The following is a 22,917-nucleotide window of genomic DNA, read 5'->3' as shown; positions in this document are numbered from 1 at the left end:
AGTAGCCCTACAGAACGGACAAAACACTAATCCCTTTTTGGTTTAGCCTGTAAAGCGTCCCCGCGCATCTTTTTATCGGTTCATATTCAAAGAACCATCACCATCTCTTCACTCTATGAACAAAACATTATACATTCATTCTCATAGATTATCTGAGGTGAGTCCGTTCATGCGCGAGTCTTAACTTGGTTTTTATTGTCGTTCCTCCTGACAGCTCTCTTCTAGGTAATTTGCGATTGCCCGATCTCCCGGAAACCATTGCGACTGGAACGACCACTCGTTACTCGACAATTCTCGCACGCCTTGATACTACGAGTCATAATCAGATTTTGGAGACATCTTACGACTGCTAAAAGGAGATAATGGACGGTGGCTAATGAACTGCGGTGCTGGTTAATGGATTCAGTTGTGGGGTCTCCTTGCAGCATTATTTGTTCGAGTTCTGCAACGGCAATCGCCGGGCAAATAATATCTGCGTGACCTCTACACGCTTTGATATGACTCGTGCCACTCGCAGTCATGCATCTCTACAACCAGATCTGGGAACACCCATGACCTTGGTGTCCGAACCCAGCGACAGCGGACCTACTCCGAACGACGATGGCCAAGCCTCGACACCCACAAGCTCGACAATCAGCACACCGCGCGCAACGATGACAAAAATTGGTAAAAAGAAGAGCGGCAGAGGTATTCCGAAATCGAAAAGGGTTCGAACCGGCTGCTTGACTTGTCGCGAGCGCCATCTGAAATGCGACGAGGCACTGGGCAAGTGCCAGAATTGTCGGAAGTCCAACAGGGTATGCAGGCGCGGGATACGTCTTAACTTTATAGATACGCAGACAGTTGCGCCTCCATACTATGCGATTCGGAAAGCGGGCACGCGGTTGATGTTTCGGGATGAGTCGAGGCATATTGCGTCGGAGTATGTGGGAGGTTTTGAAAGATATCCCTCCCCGGAACTAGATCTGCCGTTGGAAAAACAAGGTCCTGTGGGGTTTGGGTTGTCGGGTACTATGAGTCCGCCTTTGCAGAGTACTCGTTCCTTCGTCTCACCATTGGAGCCCTCGCAGTTGGAAGCGATTGATGCTATGCTCAATGGCTCTCCTCAGGCGTTGTTCTCCGTCTTTCCTGAACAGGAAGTGCCACTCGTTCCCTCGACGAGACAGATGATGGTAAACCCAGATTCTAGACCTCTCAGTCGTCGAGAGGAGATTCATCTTGTACGGACATTTACAGAAGAGATTGGGCTGTGGCTGGACTCTATGGATGCGTCAAAATACGTACGTTCAATGCTACCTTGTTATAATCTTGTAAGCTAATCAATCTAGTTTACGCATATTCTGCCGTTCCGTATCCTAGATGAGCCCATGCTTCTGAAGGCCGTCATGGCATGCGGAGCACATCTCCACCCCATGAGTTCCCCGAATGGCGAAGACAGAGCTTCGTACTTCTACTTTGCGGCAACCCAAGACCTCCTCAGTCATTTGCAAAATCCGGATCGTGACTCGACTCTCTGTGCCGCGACTGCCACTGTCCTAGGAATGTACGAAGTAATGTCCTCAAGGGATGTCCACGGCCTAAATCATGTCGCTGGTGCCAGGGCTCTGATCAGAGAATGCCACTGGGATGCAAGATCTCCCGGGCTCGGAGGAGCATGTTTCTGGCTTAGCGTGATGATGGAATCATTCACCTGTCTACGTTTTAACTGGTCTCTGGCCTGGGATCCCGACACATGGGACATAGACATGAATATGGACGAAACACGATCCCATGCTATTAATGGCGAAGAAATGTGGACTCATCGTATTGTCTATATATGCGCGAAGCTGGTCAATTTCCGGTCGTCTGGCTCACAGTTCCAAGACATGGACCATGGAGCGACTGAAATGCGGTTTCAGGAATGGGATATTTACAATAAATGGTGTGATCAATGGGAAAAGGCTGTACCGCGGTCTATGATGCCTCTTGGACATCTCGATCCATGGCAGGGTATTCCTAAATCAGCCTTTCCGGAGATTTGGTAGGCAATTCCCCTCTGTTCTCTTATAGGTCGCTAACCAACCCTGATAGGTTAATCAACCAGACGGCCATTCTCGCGCGGCTGCTCTATCTCACCGCGCGGCTTTTGCTGTGTAAAACGCATCCATTCGAATTGGAGTATAGTCCAGAGATGCGCAATATACAGCAAGGTCATGCGCATGAGATCTGCGGCATTGTTGCGCATATCAAGGACCGGTATGTCAGATGATCAAAGACGAAGTGATGAATCAAAGCTAACTGTATTCTACAGCGGTATTGCCAGCCTTGCGATCCGATTTCTCTCCTTCGCCGTTGAATGTCTCGCCACAAGAGAAGCCCAGGAAGAAGCACTACAGATCCTCGACCGTCTGCTCAACGAAACCGGTTGGCAATCTGATACAATCAAACAAGAACTCCAGGGAGCATGGGCCTGGACCAGTCAGCAGATACCCACCTCTACAAATCCCGCTTCGCTGATGAATGAGCATCCCATGCTGGATTCGACTATACATTATCCCGCGCAACCCAGAATGCCGCCGGGGGTGATTAACCCTACCATGATCACTGCGGATTTCTCCATGGAAAACCATCCATATCGGAACTTTTATATCCCTCCGCACTCGCAGCATTTTATTGATGAGTTTCAATTTGGGGCCTTTTAGACATCGTACATGGGGCATATATATAGGGCGTTATGTTTTGCGATTGTTTTGTCTATGATACCACTATGTCTCGTCCATCTTCCTTGGTTCTAGAGCTAGAAATTTGTTTTCCTTTTTTTTGGTTCGGCACTTGTGCATCGACAGACGCCCGGATGAGCTCCAGGGCTCCAAAACAAAAATAAATAAATAAAAAAAGAAAAAAAAAGTGATCAATCGTGATCGTCTTCTGTTGAAGCCGAACGCGGGGGTCGAACCCGCAACCTTGAGATTAAGAGTCTCACGCTCTACCGATTGAGCTAGCCCGGCTGGGCTGTTTTATTGGTTCATTCTAGTCCTCTTTAGTCATGTGATAGTAACGAATAGAATAGACCACTTTCCAACGTCCATGACCACCGAGTATATAGCCCGTCGTATATTCCGCTCCGGGATCTTTGTGGGCACGTGACCAGCGCACGTGCCACTTTTCCGACGTAAAATAGCAACTACTATGACCACCGAGTAAACTCAGACGTCTATCTAGTTCCTTCAGTTAACCTTCCTCTTCCCAGGATACGATGATGATAATAACCACATCCGCAGGCTGGGCAACCCACTACTACCCGAAACCGAGTGGGTTTAAACCCCCGACGGCTTCGGCGCTATAAAGGCAGTCACTTGATCTCGAAGATCCCAAACCTATTATGTGCACGACAGGGAGGAATGGAATTTATATGGTTTTGTTTGAATCGTGCGGGAAATATTATATCTGGGAGCAGGTTGGGATGGTGTTATCCGAGGAGGGGATTGTTAGGGTGATTAGGGAGGATAATGTGAATTTTGAGAAGCTTACGTTGATGGAGGTTGGGTATGATTGTTGATGTTATTTTACTTAAGTCTGGCTTGGTATTGAACTCCCCTATGTAACCATGTAAATGATATAATCGACCTTTTTGCTTCCTCATGAGTCAATTTCAGCAAACAATTTACCCATCTTTCCCAACCAACATGCCTTTCCAACGTGCCTATCCCCGCAAATACCATGTACGTGCTTTTCCCATACATCTGACCTGAGCGTAACCTTTCCTTGTTTCGGGAATGCCCCGTAGGCTGGACAAAAAGCTCCAACTGGCTATCCATCGACAAACGTGAGGCAGGGTGGTATTGCCTCAAAGACCCCCGGCCCATTATGTGCACAGCAGGGGATGGTATTTTGATGGACTTGTTTGAGTCACATGGAAAGGTCTACATCTTGGATAAGAATGATATGGAGAATGAAGTTTATCGTATTGATCATCCTGCTACGGAGACGGATATTATTGGGGCGATGAAGTGGGGGATGGATGGGGATTGATGGGCTTGAGTTGACGACGCTTGAGTTTGTGGATGATGAAGATGATAGGTGAATCTAGGCATATCTGGGGAGGGAGGGTAGATATCATTTTTCATATGTTTATTTGGTTCTTGTTCGCGGCATTACTTTGAGATCGTCGTTCCTGTACATCGATACAGTCCCCTATCATCATTTATCTCATCGCCTTACCTTAACTCTCTCACTATAGCCATGTAATACGCGCTGCCATGTGTAACCATATAAACGCTTCTTTCTGCTTACGCGAATTTTTCCCAGCCAACATGCTTTTGACGTACCCGTCCTCGGAAATACCATGTACGTGGTTTGGTTATATTTCTGTATGTCAGACATAAGTCTGACTTTTCCTTCTTCAGAATTGTCCCGTAGGCTGGATAAAAGACCCCAGTAGACTAAAATACAAGGCCTATAGGAAGCAACCTAACAGCAATGGCGGTTATGTGGCAAAATATCATAGTCTCAGGAGCACCGGCCCATGATGGGTTAAGTTGACGACTTGTGTTGCATTGTTTTAGCTCATATAGGACGCTTGCATACTTCTCACCATGTTCTGGCTATGTTCCTAGATTAGTTACTATAGCCATAATCATTCCCATGTGTAACCAATACACTACTAATGTAAACATCCTTGCTTCCCCTCAGTTAATTCCAACAAACGTTCGATCCATCCTCAACCAACATGGCTTTTTTTTTTTTTTTTTTTTTTTTTGGAGAGCCTCGATGCTCCTGAAATTAATATACGTAATTTGTCCATAATGTCTGATCTACAAAGAGAAATTATAATTCTCTCTCTTCAGGATTGTCCTTCCGGTTGGACCAAAGACCCTAGCAAGACAAAAGATACGTACGGAACTAGACACATAATTGAAATTTTATACAATCTAAAAAATCCACACCCTATAATGTGCAGCAAATGGGAATGGGCCCTCAATTCGTCCTGTTTGAGTCATGCGGTGTATTCTACATCGGGGAGCAGTTTGTTTGAACTTTTTCGTATCGACAATTCTATAACGGAGGCAGAGATTGTTCATACTATAAAGGAGGGGAGCGAATATTTTGGAACTGGGGTGCTTGAGAAGACCAGGTTAGAGCGTTGAGGTCATATTGATGGTGATGAGTGATATGTATGGTCCGCAAAGTGAGAAATTCAATGGCTTCAATATTTATATCTTTAGGGCTGTTCTATTATAGGCTTGGCCGTTGATTTCGGCGAGCTGGGGATCGGGATCTATTGGAGCGTTGGTTTCGTTTAGGCGCCAAAGAAGGGCAACATGATACAACCCCTTGTCCGATGTCATTGGACATTTATAATATTGTGCCATGTTGTTTGCCATTTTATATGCTCCATTGTATTTCCTCGTATTTGTCACTATAGCCACGTGTAACCAAAAGAATAGTATAAACATAGCTTACTTTCTATTGAGTCAACTTCAGCAAACAACAACTTTCCAACTTCTTAAATCAACATGTATTTTTTGGAAACGAAGCTCCCGTGCCCCCGAAGCCAATGCTGCCAATGCTTCTAATGTATGTGGCTTGCTCATGAATCTAGTCTACTGAGTGACAAGGTCTAATGTTTCTCTCTAGTCTCGACCTCCCCAGGATTGTCCCCCAGGCTGGAGCAAGAACCCCGATAAGTTGGAAGAATTGTCCAAATCCGGCAGAGAAAGCTCCGGCGGATACATATAACACAAGTACTAACTCAAGGACCTCCGTCCTGTTGCGTGTGGGTTTTGCCTGGTCCTGCTTGAGTCGCGGAGGGTGTTCTACCTATGGGACCACCTAGTTTATATGATTTTTTATCCTTGCACACTGGAGGAAATCCTCCCGAAAAAGCAGCGGATTTTAAGGAACTTGAAATGATGGAGCTTTATCCTTGGGAATGGCTCGATTGTGTTGATAATTGATGTCTGAATTTGGGCATTTCCAAAGAAGGTAGACATGAGGTTATAGTCCCAACTAAACCGCCAATGCCAAGCTTTGTATGTAATGAAAGTAATTTATTACTCCACTAAACAACCTCTTCCCATAACCAACCTTTCCAGCATATCATGAATATAATCCCTTAGTCTACCCTCCAGCACTATTAAGAAGCACAAATAAAATGACCACCCCATCCAACCATCGATCCCCCGCAACACCAACATACATCCTCCGCGGCCATGTATCCCCAATCCACGCCCTGCATCTCTTCGCCAACAACCTCCGTCTTATCTCCGGCGATGCAGAAGGCTGGATTATCGTCTGGGATATGGTGAGCAAGCGGCCGGTGGTTTCGTGGAAGGCGCATGGGGGTGCTGTTTTGGAGGCGAAGGGGTTTGAGTTTGGTGGGAATGGGACGGTTGTGTATACGTATGTTTGTTCCATTGCGTATTAGAATGGGTTATGGGTGCTAATATGTTGCAGACATGGACGAGATCACAAATTACGAGTTTGGAGGTTTGCGGTGAAGGATGAGGGGTTCCTTGATAAGACTCTTCCGGTTGATGTCAAGGAGGGAGTGACCGCTCAGAGTCAGCCGTGGATGTTACATTCGCTCCCGGTTAATGCGCTGAATTTTTGTGCTTTTGATATGATTTTTCTTGATGCCCTTCGTTCTGTGGACGACGAGAAACAGGGGTCCCAGGAAGGACCATTTTCGGATACCCAGTCATCGCAGGACAGTGCATCCCAACCACCGGTGCTCTTCGCAGTCCCCAATGCCCTCAATTCCGGCGCAATTGACATCTTCCACTTACCCCTAGAACGACGAGTGTCAACCATCCCAGCAGACCCAGCCACAAACACCGGCATGGTAATGGCCGTTCGTCTACTTCTCTCCTCAACCGGAGAGTTATACGCCGCATCCGCCTACGAAGACGGCCAAGTAATGGTCTTCGTCCGACGTAGCCGTCTAACTGAACAAGAAATCTCATCAAGTGCAAGCGGCAAGGGCACCGCCTGGAAATGGGAGAAGCTGTATACGAGCAAGCCGCATACACAACCGGTCCTGTCGATTGATGTCGCTCCGTCTAAAGATTACTTTTTTTCTTCTTCTGCCGATTCGGTATTGGTGAAACATCCTATTCCTAATGCGGGTCTTGTGGGCGTGGGTCATGCGGAGGAAAAGGCATTGAAAACGATCAGCACGAAACATGCTGGACAACAGGGTCTGCGTATACGTTCTGATGGGAAGATATTTGCGACTGCGGGGTGGGATGCCAGGACTAGGGTGTATTCGTGCAAGTCGATGAAGGAGCTCGCTGTGCTTAAGTGGCATAAGGATGGGTGTTATGCTGTTGCGTTTGCGGAGGTCTCTGGTGATGGTTCTACTGCTTCACCTACGACCAATGCAGAGTCCAAGCCAGGGGACGAGAAAGACACGCAACTTACGAAACGAAATGAGGGTTCACTCGCAGCTGTCCAACAACAAAGAAATCGAAAGGCACAAAAAACCCATTGGCTAGCTGCCGGCTCGAAAGATGGAAAGATTTCATTATGGGATATCTATTGAATGATCGCTTTTTACAACTTCTATATACGGGCCAGACTATGCAAGGTTAAACTCGCTCGCCCCAGCCATATGCTCCCTCATCTTGGCCTTCATCTTCTTCGCTGCAATAGAAGCATCCGTCTGCGCCGGGACATCATCATCGTCATCGCGGCCGCCGGACCCAGCCTTCCTCTTCTTCCCGGCCGTCGACTTCCTATCTGCCTTGTAATCTTTCTTCGTGGCATCCTGTCCTTGGCGCAGACCAGGCACATTGACCTTACTAGGCCGATCACGCAGTGCAAAACTCTTCGCCAGATGTCCAAGATGCAATTCCTTGATGTTGAACATATTCCGCTCGCTGGCGATATGCGTAGCATACGCCCGGATATGCGACTGGAACGCCCGCCGCGCCATCTCGAGATACTGCGGGTTATCGATTGCCCAGCGCTCGACGTCAATCTGCCAATCACCCGCCTTTTGTTCCCAATCGTGACTTGCGGACTCGACGTTTCCACCGAAGCCGCGCTTGAGGATCTCGCTTACGTCTGTGCGGGTGAGCGCTTTCCCGCCATCGCGGTAGCCGCGCTTTAGGATGTCGACGTAGCCTTCTTCGCTGCCTGGTTGCAGGAAGATCAGGGCGCGACCATCGCGACCGACACGGGCTGTACGACCGATTCTGTGCAGATGGTCCTCTGCGCTGAAGGCGGGGTCGTATTCGACGACTAGGTCGACGTTGGGCAGGTCCAGACCACGGGATGCCACGTCGGTACAGATGAGGACGGAGGGGTCGCGGTTCTTGGCGAAGGAGTTGAGGGTTGCTGTTCGGACGTGTTGGGGTAGGGAGCCGTGGAGTCTGTGCAGTGTTACTGGGTTCGATTCGTTCGAGAAAGCTGTTGCGGGGGCGATGGTGCCGTGGGGTGAAAGCGGTTGCTGTTCTTTCTTTTCTTCTTTGTCTGAGCTCTCGTCATCGCTAGATTTGGCTTCTTCGTTTCTGAACTGCTTGTGTCTTGTAAAGACTTCGAAATGGAAATCGACCGAGTCCGCGCATGAAACGAACACAATAGCTTTCATGACAGAGCCTTTCCGGATAAATGTCCGTTTCATAAATGCCTCGAGCGTAACCAGTCGTAGTTTGGCTGCGACAATGGCGTAAGACTGTTTAAGTTGAGCAGGTACCCTGAAAGCATCTTCTTCGTCCTTATTCTTGTTCTCCTCATCCTCATCGGCCGGGTCAGCCTTGATGTGCACAGCATCCGACAAACTAATCTCTCCCAACTTCTGCACGTTCATCTTCAACGTAGCAGAGCACAGAACCGTCGTTCTCTTCGTAGGAGCACCCGAGATGCGACTCGGTCGTTGTCTCGCGTCCAACTTATTCACAATCCCCTGTAACTCCTTCTCGAAACCCAACTCCATCAACCGATCTCCTTCATCTAGAACCAACCACCGCACATTGCTCACGTCCAAAACCTGCGTGTTGTCCAAATGATCCGCCAATCGACCAGGCGTAGCAACCAGGATATTTAAACCCTTCCGTAACCGCGCCTTCTCCGACTTCTTCTTCTCACCACCAATAACCGTCCCGGCGACAATCCAATGCGCACAGCGCAGTAGCCCCTCCAAAACGACGGAAATCTGCTTACACAATTCACGAGTCGGGGCAAGAACAATAGCGAAAAGACCACTATCACGATGAACAACCGGCTGTCCCTTCTCATCCGTCTCCGAGTTACCTAGCGAAATCGCCATGATCCGCTGCACGAGCGGTAACAGATACGCCAGTGTTTTTCCGGATCCCGTTTCGGCCTGAATAAACGCATCGCTATCCTCCTTCAACAATTGCGAAACAGCCGCTTTTTGAATACCGGTTGGTGCTTTTAACTCGAGTTTCGTAAGAAGATGCGCCGCTATTTGCGGCGACAGCCCCAAACTGGTAAAGGTATCAAGTCCATCGATAAGCGGCGCATTAGTCGGTTTCGCATCTTCACCAGCCTCTCCATCCTGGTCTTCATCCTCGGCCGTCTGCGGAAGCGGATTCTTCGAGAAAAGCGACGAAATAAATTCTTTTGGCTGCTGTCCTTGCCCTTGTCGTTGCGAATGCGAATGCGACGGTCTATGTCCCTCCGACGGTCCCTCCCCACCCTCGGTCCTCTGCCTCTTTGCGGGTCTCTGCGCAACTTGTATACGGTTCGGATTCTGCGACGTATTATTCGATTCGTCCCCGGGTGTCTTGGGGCCGGCTTTGGTTCGGTGTTGGGTGATTTTCTTTGCGCTTAGGCGGTCGCGCCATGTGCCTCCTTTGAGTTTTGGCTCGGGCTTGATGATGTCGTCTCCGAGGGAGAAGTTGAGGAGCATGCCATCGTCGGCCATGGTTGTGTCTTTTTTGTTTGGTTTGGGGGTTTCGATGTTTTCCGGCGCTCCGGCTTGCGGTGACTTCAATTTTTCTGGGGCGGGGAGCTAAGGAAATTTTCTCGGGCCGGGATGGTTCCGAACCCTATGGATTTGCCCTACTTTCCGTTTTGGTTTGTATAGTCATGGAATTGTTCAGGACAGATAGAGAAAAAGATATGTTTCTAGTAATCCAGGGTTATTTACAGTCTAAGACAGATAAGAAGTGCACGCTCAAATGCTCAGACACGAGGGTTCAAAACAAAATTGTCGATCAATCTGACAGGAACCTGCCCGTCACCCAGACCGCGGTCTTCATCCGGCTTAGCCGCCTCAAGAGGAGCCATCTTGAGAGCACCGCTCAGAATGGCACCCTTAGATGGGTCAACCACTTGCACTTCTTCCAGGTCTTCAGGATCAGCAAGAGAGATATAATCCACCTCGTAAAGCGCTCTCTCAGACGGCTGCAGGGCCTGCTGCTCAGCGAGCACCTGGTTGGCCACAGCAAATGCAGCCCCGAGAACGTCATCACGGCTAGTTTTGCCCGATTGGTATGCCGCTTCAGCAGCCTTCATTGCCTTGTAGAAGACAAGACCAACCGCTCGTCTCCGGGCTCCCAAGTATACGTTGCGCGAGCTCATCGCCAACCCATCATGCTCCCGTATGGTATCGCCAATGCGGATTTCAGTGGGAATGTGAAAATCCTTGACCATGCGCTTGATGATCACCGTCTGCTGGACATCCTTCTGTCCGAAATAGGCCCGGTCGGCCAGGACGATGTTGAACAGTTTCGTGCAAACCGTCGCGACACCACGGAAGAACACGGGACGAGAGGCACCTTCCAATTTATGCGCAAGAGGAGTAATTGTAACAAAAGAGCCATGTCCGTCCACTTCCGACGAAGGTGGCATGGTAGGGTACATGACTTGTGGCGTGGGTGCCAGAATACCAGTGACCCGTCCATTCTGAGTGTCCCGAGAGAGCTCATCGTTGATTTCCTCCAACCTGGCGACGTCGCTGTCCCAGGTGCGCGGGTACTTGTCCAGATCTTCGTTCACTCCGAATTGCGTGGGGTTGACAAATATACTAACAAAGACGTCTGTGTTCTCCGCAGCGGCTTGTCGGATCAGGGAAAGGTGGCCTTCGTGGAGGGCGCCCATTGTTGGGACGAAACCCAGGGACCGGTTTTCGAGCAGCAGCTGCCGTCTGAATTGGCGGAGGGGAGGGACATCGCGAAACACTTGGAAGGAGTATTGGCGGGCAGAAGAGAGGGACATTGTGACGGTTCGGGAGAGAGGTGAGGAGGCTGGAAGCAACAATTAGCAACCAGTCAATTGACACACTGGAGACGTGTCATACTTATAAGAGTCCTCGCGAAGCGAAACATAATTCCGTTAGCTAAAGAAACCCGTGGTGAACGATATGGGAAAGGATTGGGCAATGATGCTGGTAAAATTATCCGCTGGTGGAGCTGCCGCAGCTCAGGCCGTCTACTCTGAGCACGCCGTCGAGCTCAACGTGGAAGTGAGCAACATTGGCAGGGATCTGTTCGAGAAGAGTGCAATGCGGTCGCATCTGCCAGAAGATGCTCGAGAACGAGCAGCGCTGCCATTTATCTATCTGCTGCCGTGATGCGGTCTGCGGCGTTGAGTTCATCCTTTTGTTTCCTCTCCTTGTTCAAGCCAGCCGGCGCGTTACCCGATCTGGCCTAGAGCACCGTTGCATCACGTGAGCAATATCCGAGGTTCATTCTGGAGGAATCGGGTTTGGAGACGATCAACGTTTTGTTGGGAAATGCCCGGCTTTTAACTTCGCGATTGGCCGGGCGAATAACGGCTTTGCTTTGATCTCTTGCTGCTTGCCATGCTTCTGCATCTCTTTTGACGCCATTTTCTCGTTCAATGGCCACTTGAATCTTGACTAACTAGGTCCATTTCACCTCCAATTCCGAACATCCCCTTCCGAAGCATCGCAAAGAACAACAATGCCGCCGGATAAAACCCCCGTTGACGATCGCGAATCGGCCCCGGACCTGGAGATTGTCGGAGACCAGGTTACCTTTCACCCTACTGGATTTACCGGCGGACCAGAGCAACAGAATGGGCCGATCACGGAGCGTAACCTGGTGCGTCACATGGCGCGCTTTCGACAGAACCCGCTTGACTTTCTGCGCGAAGTGAGCCTACATATGTCAGGTACCGGGTGGAGAGCGTACGACGATGTCATCGGACAACCTATATTCTACTCCGGATTTTCGGAGAACATCAAGTCGCATATTCTCGGCAGTCCCCTTTTGCAGGACAAAGTCAATGAGTTGGCGGAGACACGGTTGACGGTTGAGGAAAAGGAGGGATTATTGGCGACCAAGACCGGTACCTTGCAGCAGAAGAGGACACAACGGAGGGGCGAATTGAAACAGAGCCTAGAAGATGTGGTGGGTTCCATGATGGACAATATGATTTGCAAGATGGAGAGCAAGAGGTTCATTCGGGGGGCATACTACTTATGTACCCAACTGTTAACGCGGGCATATCATCAAGGTGGGCATGGAATGCAGGACGTCTATCTATCTCAACCCGTGACTGGCTAACATTAGTAGGCATCCACGTATCCAGCGAGGAAGTCCTTCGTTTGAGATCTGTTGCAGAGGAAGCCGCCAAGAAGAAGCAATCCATCGTCTTTTTACCGTGCCACAAGTCCCACGTCGATTATGTGTCCCTGCAGCTTATCTGTTATCGTTTGGGAATTGGTCTACCTGTTGTCGTGGCGGGCGATAATTTGAACATCCCGTTGTTAGGACCGTTCCTACAGCATGCAGGTGCCATGTGGATCCGTCGAAGCTTCGGAAATGACCCGTTGTACCATACTGTCGTGCAAGCATATATTGATACGCTTCTGCAGCAAGGCTTCAACTTTGAATGCTTCATCGAAGGCGGACGCTCGAGAACCGGCAAACTTCTATCGCCCAAGTTCGGAATTTTGAGTTTCATCGTGGACAGCGTGCTATCTGGACGTGTGGAGGATACCATTATCTGTCCTGTTAGCACACAGTACGACAAGGTTATCGAAACTGAGTAAGAGACCACCAGACTCATATCGTGACTGTTACTAACGTGACCCAGATCGTATATCAGTGAACTTCTCGGTCAGCCCAAGCGAAAAGAAAACCTCGCAGACCTCCTCTCTTCGTCTTCCGTGCTATCTTTGCGACTGGGTCGTGTTGATGTTCGCTTCCAGCAACCGTGGAGTCTACGAGAATTTATCACACAGCAGATGTCCAGAATGCCACGTCAACTTGGGTCAAACAGTCAGGCACTTAGCTACACCGAGCGAGGACGAATTCTGAGGACATTGGGATATAGAGTGCTATCAGATATCAACAACGTGTCTGTGATGATGCCAACTGCTTTGGTCGGGACAGTCCTCCTGACACTTCGCGGGCGCGGTGTGGGCAAAGGCGAAGTGGTGCGCCGATTGAATTGGCTCTGCGAACATGTCCGAATGAAAGGAGGCCGCGTGGCGCACTTCTACAAGCTGCCCACTGAGACGGTCGTCGATCGCGCGCTCGAAGTCCTGGGACCGCAACTTGTTGGCATAGTGCCTGGCCTGGTGGAGCCGACCTACTACGCTGTGGATCGCTTCCAGCTTTCCTTCTATCGTAACATGACGATCCACCTATTCATCACCGAAGCATTGGTATCAGCGGCAATGTACACGCGGATCAAGCAGGGTGGTGGACCAGCGAATCAGCGCATCCCTTACGACGAACTATCGGGCCAGGTTACTTTCCTTTCGCAGCTGTTCCGTGGCGAATTCATCTTTCCTCCGGAGGGTTTCACGACGAACTTGGAAAGGACACTGGCTGGGCTCGAGAAGGATGATGTGATTCAGGTCACCCGCGATGCATCTGGAGCCCCGCTCTTCGTCGAGCTGAGTGCATCTGAGCGGCAATGCGGACGGGAGAACTACGACTTTTACTGCTTCCTTATCTGGCCATTCATCGAGGCATCATGGTTGGGCGCTGTTTCTCTCCTTGGCCTCACTCCGCCATCGGACAGCCAGAAATATCTCTGGGTTGATTTGAAGAAGACGCAGGATAGTGCGCAAGTTGTGAGTTCTTCGCCTATTCCACCATAAATCCCTTCACTAACTCAACTAGCTCGGTAAAACGCTATATCACCAAGGTGACCTCTCGTACTTCGAGGCGGTTAACAAAGAAGCGCTCAAGAACGCGTACCAGCGGTTCGCAGAAGAAGGCATCATCCTAGTCGCCAAGAGCAAGGAATCCCGCAAAGCGCCTATGATGAAGCTGGCACCTGAATGGACGCCTGAACGGGATCCGGCTACTGGCAGACTGCTTGGTCGCGGTCGGCTCTGGGACTTTACTGAGATGATTGCGAAATCCCGTCGCGAAGGGTGAGTTCTATACATCGGTTTCACTTTACTTCTATACTAACGAGAAACAGCAAAAACCGTCGAGACGGCGCCACAGTATCATCACGGGTCATGGCCATGTCGGAAGTCGTTGGATGCCAATTATTTGAAAAAGCGACTGGCCCGAATCCATCCGAAGACAGTGATGTGTCGACGCGCCAGATGCGTCGGAAGGACATCACAACCGGAGCGAAGCTGTAATGCATTGGCAGGTTTGATTGTATATATAGTCCTGGTGACTTGTTTTTGTATGCATAGAATACCCCTTATCATAGTGTATTGTGAATTATACGGCGTTCGGTGGCCCAGCCTCGTGTTGATTATCACCATCCCCTCCAAAAAATGCACTGATATGCCCCGTCCTTTACCATGCATTGCATATATGCATCGTTATCTTCAACCAACAAGAACGCCCAGAACTAGACCCCAGAAGGATAACAAATCCGGCGTCCAGATCTTCCCGCGAAGGATCGACTTCAGCTCGCTATCTTATCAAGTGCTTTTGTCGACGTGCTTGTGTATAAAAGCGAGACGGACGGAATTACATTCTTGGCTTTTTGATAGGGAGCCTAGTTCTTGCTTATGCTGAAAATGCGGTTCGGGAGTTTAGATAAATGTGCTGTATTTGTCTTGTGGGTTGGGTTGTGGTGCGATAGGGCTGGCTGGAGTTCAGTGTGAAATAAAAGGTGCTTTGCTCCATTCCTTTGGAATTGATTCTTTCAGCATTGTATTCTTCGCCATGTCCGAAGTACACACCCCCTCCATACCTAACCCCATATATACACATTCTAACAAAACTAGCCAATCTACAACGCCTCAACCCCCAAAGGCGGCGATCCTACGCAAATCGACGTAAACCTACAATACTCCGGCGTTGAATACAACTATGTCTATATTATTAGCTGTGCGTTCATCGTGTGGCTTATCATGCCTGGGATAGGGCTACTGTATAGCGGTCTTGCACGACGGAAGTCGGCGCTGGCGTTGCTGTTTCAGTGTTTTTTGGTTATTGCTGTGTAAGTCCCTTCCTCCCTTGTCTTTTGAATTGGGGGTTTTTGAAAGGGTGGAGGGTGGTGCTGACAGCTTGGGGGTAGGATAACCGTGCAATGGATGTTTTGGGGCTACTCGCTGGCGTATTCCCGTGATGGGGGGCCGTATATTGGGACGTTGAAGAATTTCGGACTTATGGATGTGATGGTCGCGCCGTCGTCGGGGTCTGCGGTGTTACCTGAGGTTGTGTTTTGTTATTTTCAGTTGCTGTTTTGTGCTTGTACAGTGAGTTCCTCTCTTTACCCCTCGAACCCAAAGGGTGGTAATGCTAAAGATACAGGTGATCATCGTAATCGGCGGCGCATTCGAACGAGGCAACATCCTCCCCTCCCTCCTCTTCAGCTTCTGCTGGGCCACCATCGTGTATTGTCCGCTCGCCCGCTGGACGTGGAGTAGTAAAGGGTGGTTGTATAATCTGCCCTCGCTGGATTATGCAGGTGGTGGTCCCGTGCATATTGCTTCTGGGTGCACTGCGCTAGCCTACGCATTCGTACTTGGGAAACGCAAGCACGGCGCTGAAGAAGTTCCACGACGGAAACCACATAACGTCACGCTGGTGTTTCTGGGGACGGCGTTTATTTGGTGTGGGTGGGTTGGGTTTAATGTATGTCAGCCACCATCCTCAACCCAAAGAGATCAGATACTGATAGGTGATAGGGAGGATCCACGTTAAACGCAAGCGTCCGCTCGATGGTATCCATCTTTAACACCAACGCCGCCGCTTCCACCGGTATCCTCGGCTGGGTCCTCGTCGACCTAATCCGCTACCGCGGCCGTTTCTCCCTCGTCGGCGCATGCGAAGGCGCAATCGCAGGTCTTGTGGGAATAACACCCGCCGCAGGCTTCGTCTCCCTCTGGCTAGCGGCATGCATCGGCTTCATAACATCAATTATCTGCGCGCTACTCCAAGACCTCAACAAATGGATCCGCATCGACGAGGGAATGGACGTATTTAAGCTCCACGGCGTAGGCGGTATGGTAGGAGCCTTTCTAACAGGTATTCTCGCAAGCGAGAGTGTTTCAGCGCTCGACGGAGCGACGTACCGGGGCGGTGCAATCGATGGGGTTGGCGTGCAGGTTGGACGGCAGTTAGCGGAGGTGTGTGCGATTTCGGGGTATGCGTTTGTTGTTTCGGTTGTGCTGTTATATTTGATTAACTGGATCCCGGGGACGAGGTTGAGGGTTGGTGAGGAGGTTGAGGGGGTGGGATTGGATAGGGGGTTGCTTGTGGAGGAGGAGATTGGGGATTGGGGCTTGTTTGGGATGGGTGTTGTTGAGGGGGTTAGGTCGTCGGGGTCTAGTAGTCCGGCGCAGATGCAGGAGATGGTTGTTGATGCGAAGTAGATATGGTGAGCTCTGATTGTGGGTTTTGTGCAGCATAGTGTACAATATCAGAGACCATTGGCATGCTCTATATAAGGCAATTCAACTCAATTTAGAGGCCCGCGCGAATGACAAGACTTTGCGGATTAAACGATATAATCCGGAGTGTCAACATAAGAGTAATAAAAATGAATTCTCATTCAAGCAGAAAGTCCTCATCCTCGGTATCATATCAGACATCAGAGATCGGACACACCAGTCCGCCCTCTTGGTACGCCACGACCTCCTTGAAGAAATCATAAGTGTCATTCCAGATCGAGACACGACCCATATAGCCCCTCTTCAAGTGACATCTCTCTGTAACCTCCAGGAGGACTAAGCTTTTCCTCAATCAAACTCATCCGGTACGGGAAGAGGTCCTCCCATATACTTGTGGAGCTTGCATCTAGCTTGTCCATCACCGTTTTACCAAGAACCCTATGATCAAAGCGAAATGTGATACCCGTGATTACAAAGAGATCCTTCGCCTTGAGGCTCTCTATTCTCTGTTGTTTTGCTAGCCCGTCTAGGAGAACTACTCCCCATAGTTGACACAGAGCGCGGATAAAACGAATACGTTCGGGCTTAGTCAAGTATGGAGGACGTGGCTTGCCATTGAAGTACTTGTAGTCGCAAGGGGCCGTTATTTTATCTTGTTAGAGAGCACAGTGAAAGAGCAGGGTATAAATACTTCTTCGAGTCTCAACCAGTTGCGTAACCCATGTCTTATTGAAGTTATCCACTGATCTCTCTTATGACCACTGTATTCCGCACTAGGCGCTCAACACTGATGGCTCGTGTAACCAGCGCTGATCAGCATCCCCAGCGTCTAAGCAGAGGGCAAGTCGGCAGTGTAAAACAAAACAACAGCAGCAGCAGCAGCAGCAGCAGCAGAGAAAAACCAGGCATACTACCAAAGCTGTTTCATGCAATTCAAAAAATCAATGACAAGGCAGATCCAAATGATCCCCATCTGCTCAATTCTCCATGGTGGTATATAGTAACACCGCCCGCCTACAAACATGGATGCTCAATGCAGATTTTTGGAGGATAGGGTGTTGGAATGGCACATATCTCAGCAGGACACAGGGCCAAACAGCTCAAATCAAACAATCAGTTGGCAACTCTTTGCCGTGTATTTTTAGCCATTGCATAAACCGGTAGCATTTTGATTCCAGGCAGTTACACACACAAATCTATATCCGGAATAAAGCCCCCGTTCTACTACCGTCTCTCCGTAGAAATTTACCGACACATGAAAAAGCTCCGGGGTAGCCTATCGTCTTAATATGTACATTCCAAGCCCTCACCCAACGATGCAAACCTCCAATCCAAAAGACAAAATGGCCCACAGCCAAAAGAAAAGCAGCAATCTCCTGGACAGCCCCACCTCCAAGCTCACCCCACTGGAAAAATCCGAACTCCACCTCGCAGACAAGTACAGCTCCCCAGACGTCTACATCAACGGCGAAAGCGATACCCTCTGGCATCCATGGGTCAACAATCTCGAAATCAAGCCGTTGCGCTTTGAAACGCGTACGGGAACATTTGTCATTGTTTTACGCGCGAAGGAGGATACGTGGTTGGGGAAGCATCGGCATCGGGGGGGTGTGACTGCTGTTACCTTGAAGGGGGAGTGGAATTATAAAGAGTATTCTTTTCCATTCCTGATATACGAGTAATTGCTGATATGGGATAGGTATGATTGGATCGCACGACCAGGGGACTATGTAGTTGAAAATCCGGGGACGATTCACACGCTGCATATGGGGAAGGGTGCGGAGGTGGTATTTACTATCACCGGGAGCCTGGAGTATTTCCATGACGATGACAGTTTGAAGAACACAATGGACCTGTTTAGCTATGCGCATTTGTACTACGAGTATTGCAGAGAACGGAATATCAATCCGAACGACGGGCTGTGGTATTAGCTAGTTACAAATATACTTGTATGTCTCAGTATGTTTGCCGCAAATAGAGTATGGGGTAGTACTCCGTATAGGGCAAACTATATCAGGGTCCAGACCCCGGGAAAAGTCGGGACGTTGATTCGCCCGGAAACAGCTCCACTGGCGGCGACGATGACGAATGCATGTCAGCCCCAACAAATCATGCTGCTTTCCTGGGTGCCGATGCGTACGTCAGTCATTTATTTTTATCTCAGTGATACTGCAGAGTACACTGTTACAGCGTACAGTACAGAGTATATGTGAAGAACATGGACAGATGCAGTAGAGAATAGAGTATCATTAGCTATATGTACCACCCACCTGTACAGGACTAAGTACTTCGCACTGAAGAAAGGCAATACAATATTGTAAATATTGTATCGTAATTACGATAACGGCGTGGCGCTAAACCAGAACCGGGGATGATCTGCGGCGGGCTCATCCAGGTTTCTTCCTCCCTTTTTCTCTTCGCTTTTTCATTTCTGTCTTGCATCATTCGTTCGTTCAGGGTGTCCCCTCTTCTCTATATACTCTCATACTCTCCTCACTCCTCACCTTCCGACTCTTCCTCTCCCTTCTTCACCTCAGGAACGGCGGCTTCGACTGGCCTCGACTGAACCGCCCCCGACGGATCGACCCTCCGTTGTCGCATCGCCCTTTCGTTCGCCCTCCGCAATCACCACTGCTCTGTCATGCTTCTTAGATTATAATCCCTAATCATCCGCTAATATTCGCTCTCCGGCCGTCTCCAATGGGTAAATGTACGTCGACCTTGTGATTTCGAATTGCTAGTCCCGACTCTGGCGAATGCTAATTTCTGGATAGGGCGTTATGGTGTTGTCCTGGACGCAGGCTCGTCTGGGACTCGTGTACACGTCTATCGTTGGTTGGACAATGCCGTTGCACGCAAGCTGTCAAGTGACAAGGATGTGAAGTCGCTTCCGGAGATCAAGACCAAGCAGGAGTGGACCAAGAAGATTCAGCCTGGTAGGAATACTACGTATTGATACGACATCGCCAGCCGCTAACGGTTCCATTAGGAGTGTCGTCCTTCGCTGATAGACCTGAACTGATTGGTCCCGACCACCTTGCGGAACTCCTCAAACACGCGCGCGAAATCGTCCCCGATGATGCCGTTCGAGACACCCCCGTTTTCCTGCTTGCCACCGCGGGGATGCGATTGCTGCCGAACTTGGAGCGACAATTACTTCTCGACCAGGTCTGCTCGTATGCCCGCGCCAATTCCGACTTTTTGCTCCCCGATTGCGACGTTCATATCCAAGTCATTCCCGGTGTGACGGAAGGTCTGTACGGATGGGTTGCGACCAACTACTTGCTCGGTAGCTTTGACGAGCCCAAGGGTCACGACCACGGCAAGGGACACCACACCTACGGCTTCTTGGATATGGGTGGTGCATCCGCACAGATCGCTTTCGCTCCGAATATGACGGAAACCGACAAGCACGCGAACGATCTGACATTGCTGCGACTGCGTAACGTCGATGGTTCCCCACAGGAATACCGAGTTTTTGTCACATCTTGGCTTGAGTTTGGTGTTCGTGAGGCGCGGAGACGTTATCTTGAAGCACTCCAAACAGCCAGTGGGACGGACGGTATCAAGGAATTTCCCGACCCCTGCCTTCCCGCCGGCCTCCGTACCACGATCGATGGCAAACCGTTACACCTGGGCGACGAACCGTACCTGCTAGGAACTGGACGTTTTGAAGAGTGCTTGCGACAAACGTTTCCCCTATTGGACAAGGACGCACCATGTGCTGACGAGCCTTGTCTCCTGCACGGAACACATGTGCCCGCGATCGATTTCGATGTGAACCACTTTATCGGAATTAGTGAATACTGGCATACCACGCATGAGATCTTTGAGATGGGTCACAAGGACAAGGCATACGACTTTAACACGTATCAGAAACGAGTCAAGTTGTTCTGTTCGCAAGATTGGGACTCGATCGAGAGGGGCCTCCTAGAGCATCGATGGGGTAAGAAGGTTGACCAAGAAAAGGCTTCTGAAATCTGCTTCAAGGCGTCATGGATTATCAACGTTTTGCACAATGGTATTGGGGTTCCGCGCGTCGGCCTGGAAAACACAACAGGGTCGGGCCACAACGGAACCAAGGAGGTCCTATCGCATACTAAAGACAAGGGCTATCTCGATCCGTTCCAGGCCATCAACAAGATCGATTCTACTGAGGTTAGCTGGACTCTGGGCAAGATGGTTCTCTACGCTGCTTCTCAGATTCCTGCCGATGCCGATGAGGCTCTTCCGGTGGGATTTGGCAGCAACTTGGCCGGTGTTCCCAACGACTTCCAGTACCCCAGTGTGGACCTTTTGCCAGACCCTGATGGTCTCCATAGCGAGCATTGGCACGATACCTTGTTCGACGGGGAATCTCCCCGTCGCGTTCCTGGATTCCTTCTCTTCTTGCTGATCATCATCATGGCGCTGTTCTTCCTGTGTGGGAGAAGCCGTCGTTCACGGATCTACAACAAGATCAACAATGTGTTCCGCGGAGCGCCGTCCCATCCCCACTACCCAAAGAAGCGGAAGTTCTTTGGCGGGAAAATGCCATTCTTCGGACGGAGGTCACCGTCATACGAGCGAGTCCTAGAAGATGGCGCCCAGGAATTCGACTTGGGACCGTCCGAGTCCCGTGGAAACTCACTCGACGAGGGCCGTCGTTCGTTCGATGCTGATTCCAAAGGTTTCCAACCCCCGCGTCGAGCATCGACCTGGGGCAGCGGCAACAGTACACCCACACTAAAGTATTCAAACGATAATAGTTCCACAGGGACCATCGGACTTGGAATCACGGCTGGCTCCGGAGTGTCCGCGATGGACCGGGCCGGGTTAGCAGTGCGAACCGAAGGTCGCGATCATCTGTCCCCTGTGGCCCTGGGTCCAACGAACAACGGCCGTCGCTCAAGAACTGGCAGTCCGGCTCGATCACACCATCAAAAGTCGCCTGTCATGACGCCGTCGGCTCATGATTAATGTTATGATGATTTTGTTTTGTATTGCATATGACTAGGAGTTGTTGGTTTGTCTTTGCTTTTCTTTTGTCTCTGATGTGACTGCTTTATATTATTCGGAGCTTGAGCTCCAGTGATTGTCACGAGTACATAACTGTTGCTGTGCTGCTGTGCTGCCATTGGTGAGGGAGGTCCTTGCATCTGTTCTTGTTATTTGTCCTTTATTATTGTCCTGCTTCGACGTCCTTCGTTCGATATGATTGTGCCGGTTTATCACTCTTGTAATGCGGACTTGGACTTATATGTATTAATAGCCGTGGCAGGCAGGTAGTCTAGTGCCATCATCACATCGATGAGGAATCTTATGTACTTTGAAAGATATGATCTTCAATCGTAGGGAGCTTGCAATGTCCTATAGTCGTATCTCAACTCTTAACACACAGTTCAACTATAAAACAACCTCACCCAACCAAAAACTCCTCCCCCTCAGGATCAGTCTCATGCCAAACCTCCTCAACAGGACACTCCAAAACCCCAGACTGAAACGTAACAACCTCCCTAAAATCCCCCACTGTATCCTCCCAAACCGATACCCGCCCCATATACTCCACATCAAGCGAATACTCCCTATGGAGGGTGCGGGATGCCGTTGAAGTATTTGTAGTGGGAGGGGTGGGCGCCTGTTTGTTTGTTTTGGTCTTGTTAGGGACTTTTTTTTTTTTTTTTTTTTTTTTTTTCCCAAATCAATGGTAAACACGCATAGTAGGTAGGTACTAATGCTTCTGTCTATTAGCCAAATGCGCAACCCACGTGTTATTAAAACCCTGGACCGATCTCTCGATAATCACTGCACTTCGGACTATCTGGAGGGTATCTTGTTCCGTCAATACCGAATACTCGGTGTGCCACGCTGGTCCTCTAGTAAAACGCGTGCATGCCGGCGACATTCAATGCATCTCGGGCTGACATAGTGGTAGATTGTGTTTGCGTTGTGTCCAGATTTGGCGATGGCGGCGGTTTGTTGCGGCGAGGTGGAGGATGTCCTGGAGAGTGTGGAGGAGGAGTTCGGGTGGGAGGGTGGATATTGGGGAGGGTTTGAGTGCTTCCATTATTAGGAAAGGGGGAGGGTATGTGTGTACGGAGTATGAGCATGGCACTGTCAAGGCACCTTTAATAGCCGTTCAAGGCTGTGTGATCTGCTGTGATCTGCATTCAAGGCGTCTACGTTTTCAAGAAGATGGCAGT

At 49.8% G+C, this 22,917-nt stretch overlaps 8 protein-coding genes and 1 non-coding gene across 9 annotated transcripts; 6 read left to right on the top strand and 3 right to left on the bottom strand.

Moving 5' to 3' along the window:
* Positions 1-560: 560 nt before the first annotated feature.
* ASPGLDRAFT_158861 (Zn(II)2Cys6 transcription factor) lies at positions 561-2,899 on the top strand. The gene is made up of 4 exons (XM_022542425.1): positions 561-1,280; positions 1,329-2,020; positions 2,071-2,235; positions 2,291-2,899. The coding sequence occupies exons 1-4, from the start codon at positions 654-656 to the stop codon at positions 2,679-2,681; spliced, it is 1,875 nt and encodes a 624-aa protein (XP_022396188.1). The 5' UTR covers positions 561-653; the 3' UTR covers positions 2,682-2,899.
* A 15-nt stretch (positions 2,900-2,914) lies between these two features.
* Positions 2,915-2,987, bottom strand: ASPGLDRAFT_t165. The gene has a single exon. It is a non-coding gene; the product is annotated as a tRNA-Lys (tRNA).
* Positions 2,988-6,133: 3,146 nt separating this feature from the next.
* ASPGLDRAFT_70038 (WD40 repeat domain-containing protein) lies at positions 6,134-7,522 on the top strand (the record flags this gene model as incomplete). The annotated part of the gene is made up of 2 exons (XM_022549431.1): positions 6,134-6,381; positions 6,436-7,522. The coding sequence occupies 2 exons, from the start codon at positions 6,134-6,136 to the stop codon at positions 7,520-7,522; spliced, it is 1,335 nt and encodes a 444-aa protein (XP_022396187.1).
* On the bottom strand, positions 7,076-9,920 carry dbp7 (putative ATP-dependent RNA helicase). The gene has a single exon (XM_022547778.1). It carries the CDS (start codon positions 9,869-9,871, stop codon positions 7,559-7,561), a length of 2,313 nt encoding a protein of 770 aa, XP_022396186.1. The 5' UTR covers positions 9,872-9,920; the 3' UTR covers positions 7,076-7,558.
* A 111-nt stretch (positions 9,921-10,031) lies between these two features.
* ASPGLDRAFT_158853 (pantoate--beta-alanine ligase PAN6) lies at positions 10,032-11,540 on the bottom strand. The gene is made up of 2 exons (XM_022542424.1): positions 11,249-11,540; positions 10,032-11,195 (listed from the first exon to the last, which is right to left on the bottom strand). Exons 1-2 carry the CDS (start codon positions 11,274-11,276, stop codon positions 10,132-10,134), a joined length of 1,092 nt encoding a protein of 363 aa, XP_022396185.1. The 5' UTR covers positions 11,277-11,540; the 3' UTR covers positions 10,032-10,131.
* A 333-nt stretch (positions 11,541-11,873) lies between these two features.
* On the top strand, positions 11,874-14,524 carry ASPGLDRAFT_39806 (lysophospholipid acyltransferase family protein; the record flags this gene model as incomplete). Its single annotated transcript, XM_022545130.1, has 5 exons — positions 11,874-12,429; positions 12,489-12,963; positions 13,012-13,999; positions 14,049-14,305; positions 14,356-14,524. 5 exons carry the CDS (start codon positions 11,874-11,876, stop codon positions 14,522-14,524), a joined length of 2,445 nt encoding a protein of 814 aa, XP_022396184.1.
* A 538-nt stretch (positions 14,525-15,062) lies between these two features.
* On the top strand, positions 15,063-16,717 carry ASPGLDRAFT_61726 (uncharacterized protein; the record flags this gene model as incomplete). The annotated part of the gene is made up of 5 exons (XM_022548483.1): positions 15,063-15,071; positions 15,125-15,339; positions 15,418-15,598; positions 15,654-15,977; positions 16,031-16,717. The coding sequence occupies 5 exons, from the start codon at positions 15,063-15,065 to the stop codon at positions 16,715-16,717; spliced, it is 1,416 nt and encodes a 471-aa protein (XP_022396183.1).
* A 1,361-nt stretch (positions 16,718-18,078) lies between these two features.
* Positions 18,079-18,666, top strand: ASPGLDRAFT_136653 (2,4'-dihydroxyacetophenone dioxygenase family protein; the record flags this gene model as incomplete). The annotated part of the gene is made up of 2 exons (XM_022541465.1): positions 18,079-18,386; positions 18,435-18,666. The coding sequence occupies 2 exons, from the start codon at positions 18,079-18,081 to the stop codon at positions 18,664-18,666; spliced, it is 540 nt and encodes a 179-aa protein (XP_022396182.1).
* A 150-nt stretch (positions 18,667-18,816) lies between these two features.
* Positions 18,817-21,694, top strand: ASPGLDRAFT_70032 (putative nucleoside diphosphatase (Ynd1); the record flags this gene model as incomplete). Its single annotated transcript, XM_022549430.1, has 3 exons — positions 18,817-18,829; positions 19,537-19,671; positions 19,725-21,694. The coding sequence occupies 3 exons, from the start codon at positions 18,817-18,819 to the stop codon at positions 21,692-21,694; spliced, it is 2,118 nt and encodes a 705-aa protein (XP_022396181.1).
* Positions 21,695-22,917: the final 1,223 nt, after the last annotated feature.

The sequence above is a fragment of the Aspergillus glaucus genome, assembly GCF_001890805.1.
Source record: "Aspergillus glaucus CBS 516.65 unplaced genomic scaffold ASPGLscaffold_30, whole genome shotgun sequence".
Lineage (NCBI taxonomy): Eukaryota > Fungi > Ascomycota > Eurotiomycetes > Eurotiales > Aspergillaceae > Aspergillus > Aspergillus glaucus.
This window is presented reverse-complemented; position numbering and strand designations above follow the sequence as displayed.

Bases quoted from the DNA above. Each gene is read 5' to 3' on its own strand.
- ASPGLDRAFT_158861 (XM_022542425.1), top strand. From the start codon at position 654: ATGACAAAAATTGGTAAAAAGAAGAGCGGCAGAGGTATTCCGAAATCG. The intron at 1,281-1,328 runs GTACGTTCAATG...TAATCAATCTAG, and splicing joins CTATGGATGCGTCAAAATAC to TTTACGCATATTCTGCCGTT. The intron at 2,236-2,290 runs GTATGTCAGATG...TGTATTCTACAG, and splicing joins GTTGCGCATATCAAGGACCG to CGGTATTGCCAGCCTTGCGA.
- dbp7 (XM_022547778.1), bottom strand. From the start codon at position 9,871: ATGGCCGACGATGGCATGCTCCTCAACTTCTCCCTCGGAGACGACATC.
- ASPGLDRAFT_158853 (XM_022542424.1), bottom strand. From the start codon at position 11,276: ATGTTTCGCTTCGCGAGGACTCTTATAA. The intron at 11,196-11,248 runs GTATGACACGTC...TGTTGCTTCCAG, and splicing joins CTTCGCGAGGACTCTTATAA to CCTCCTCACCTCTCTCCCGA.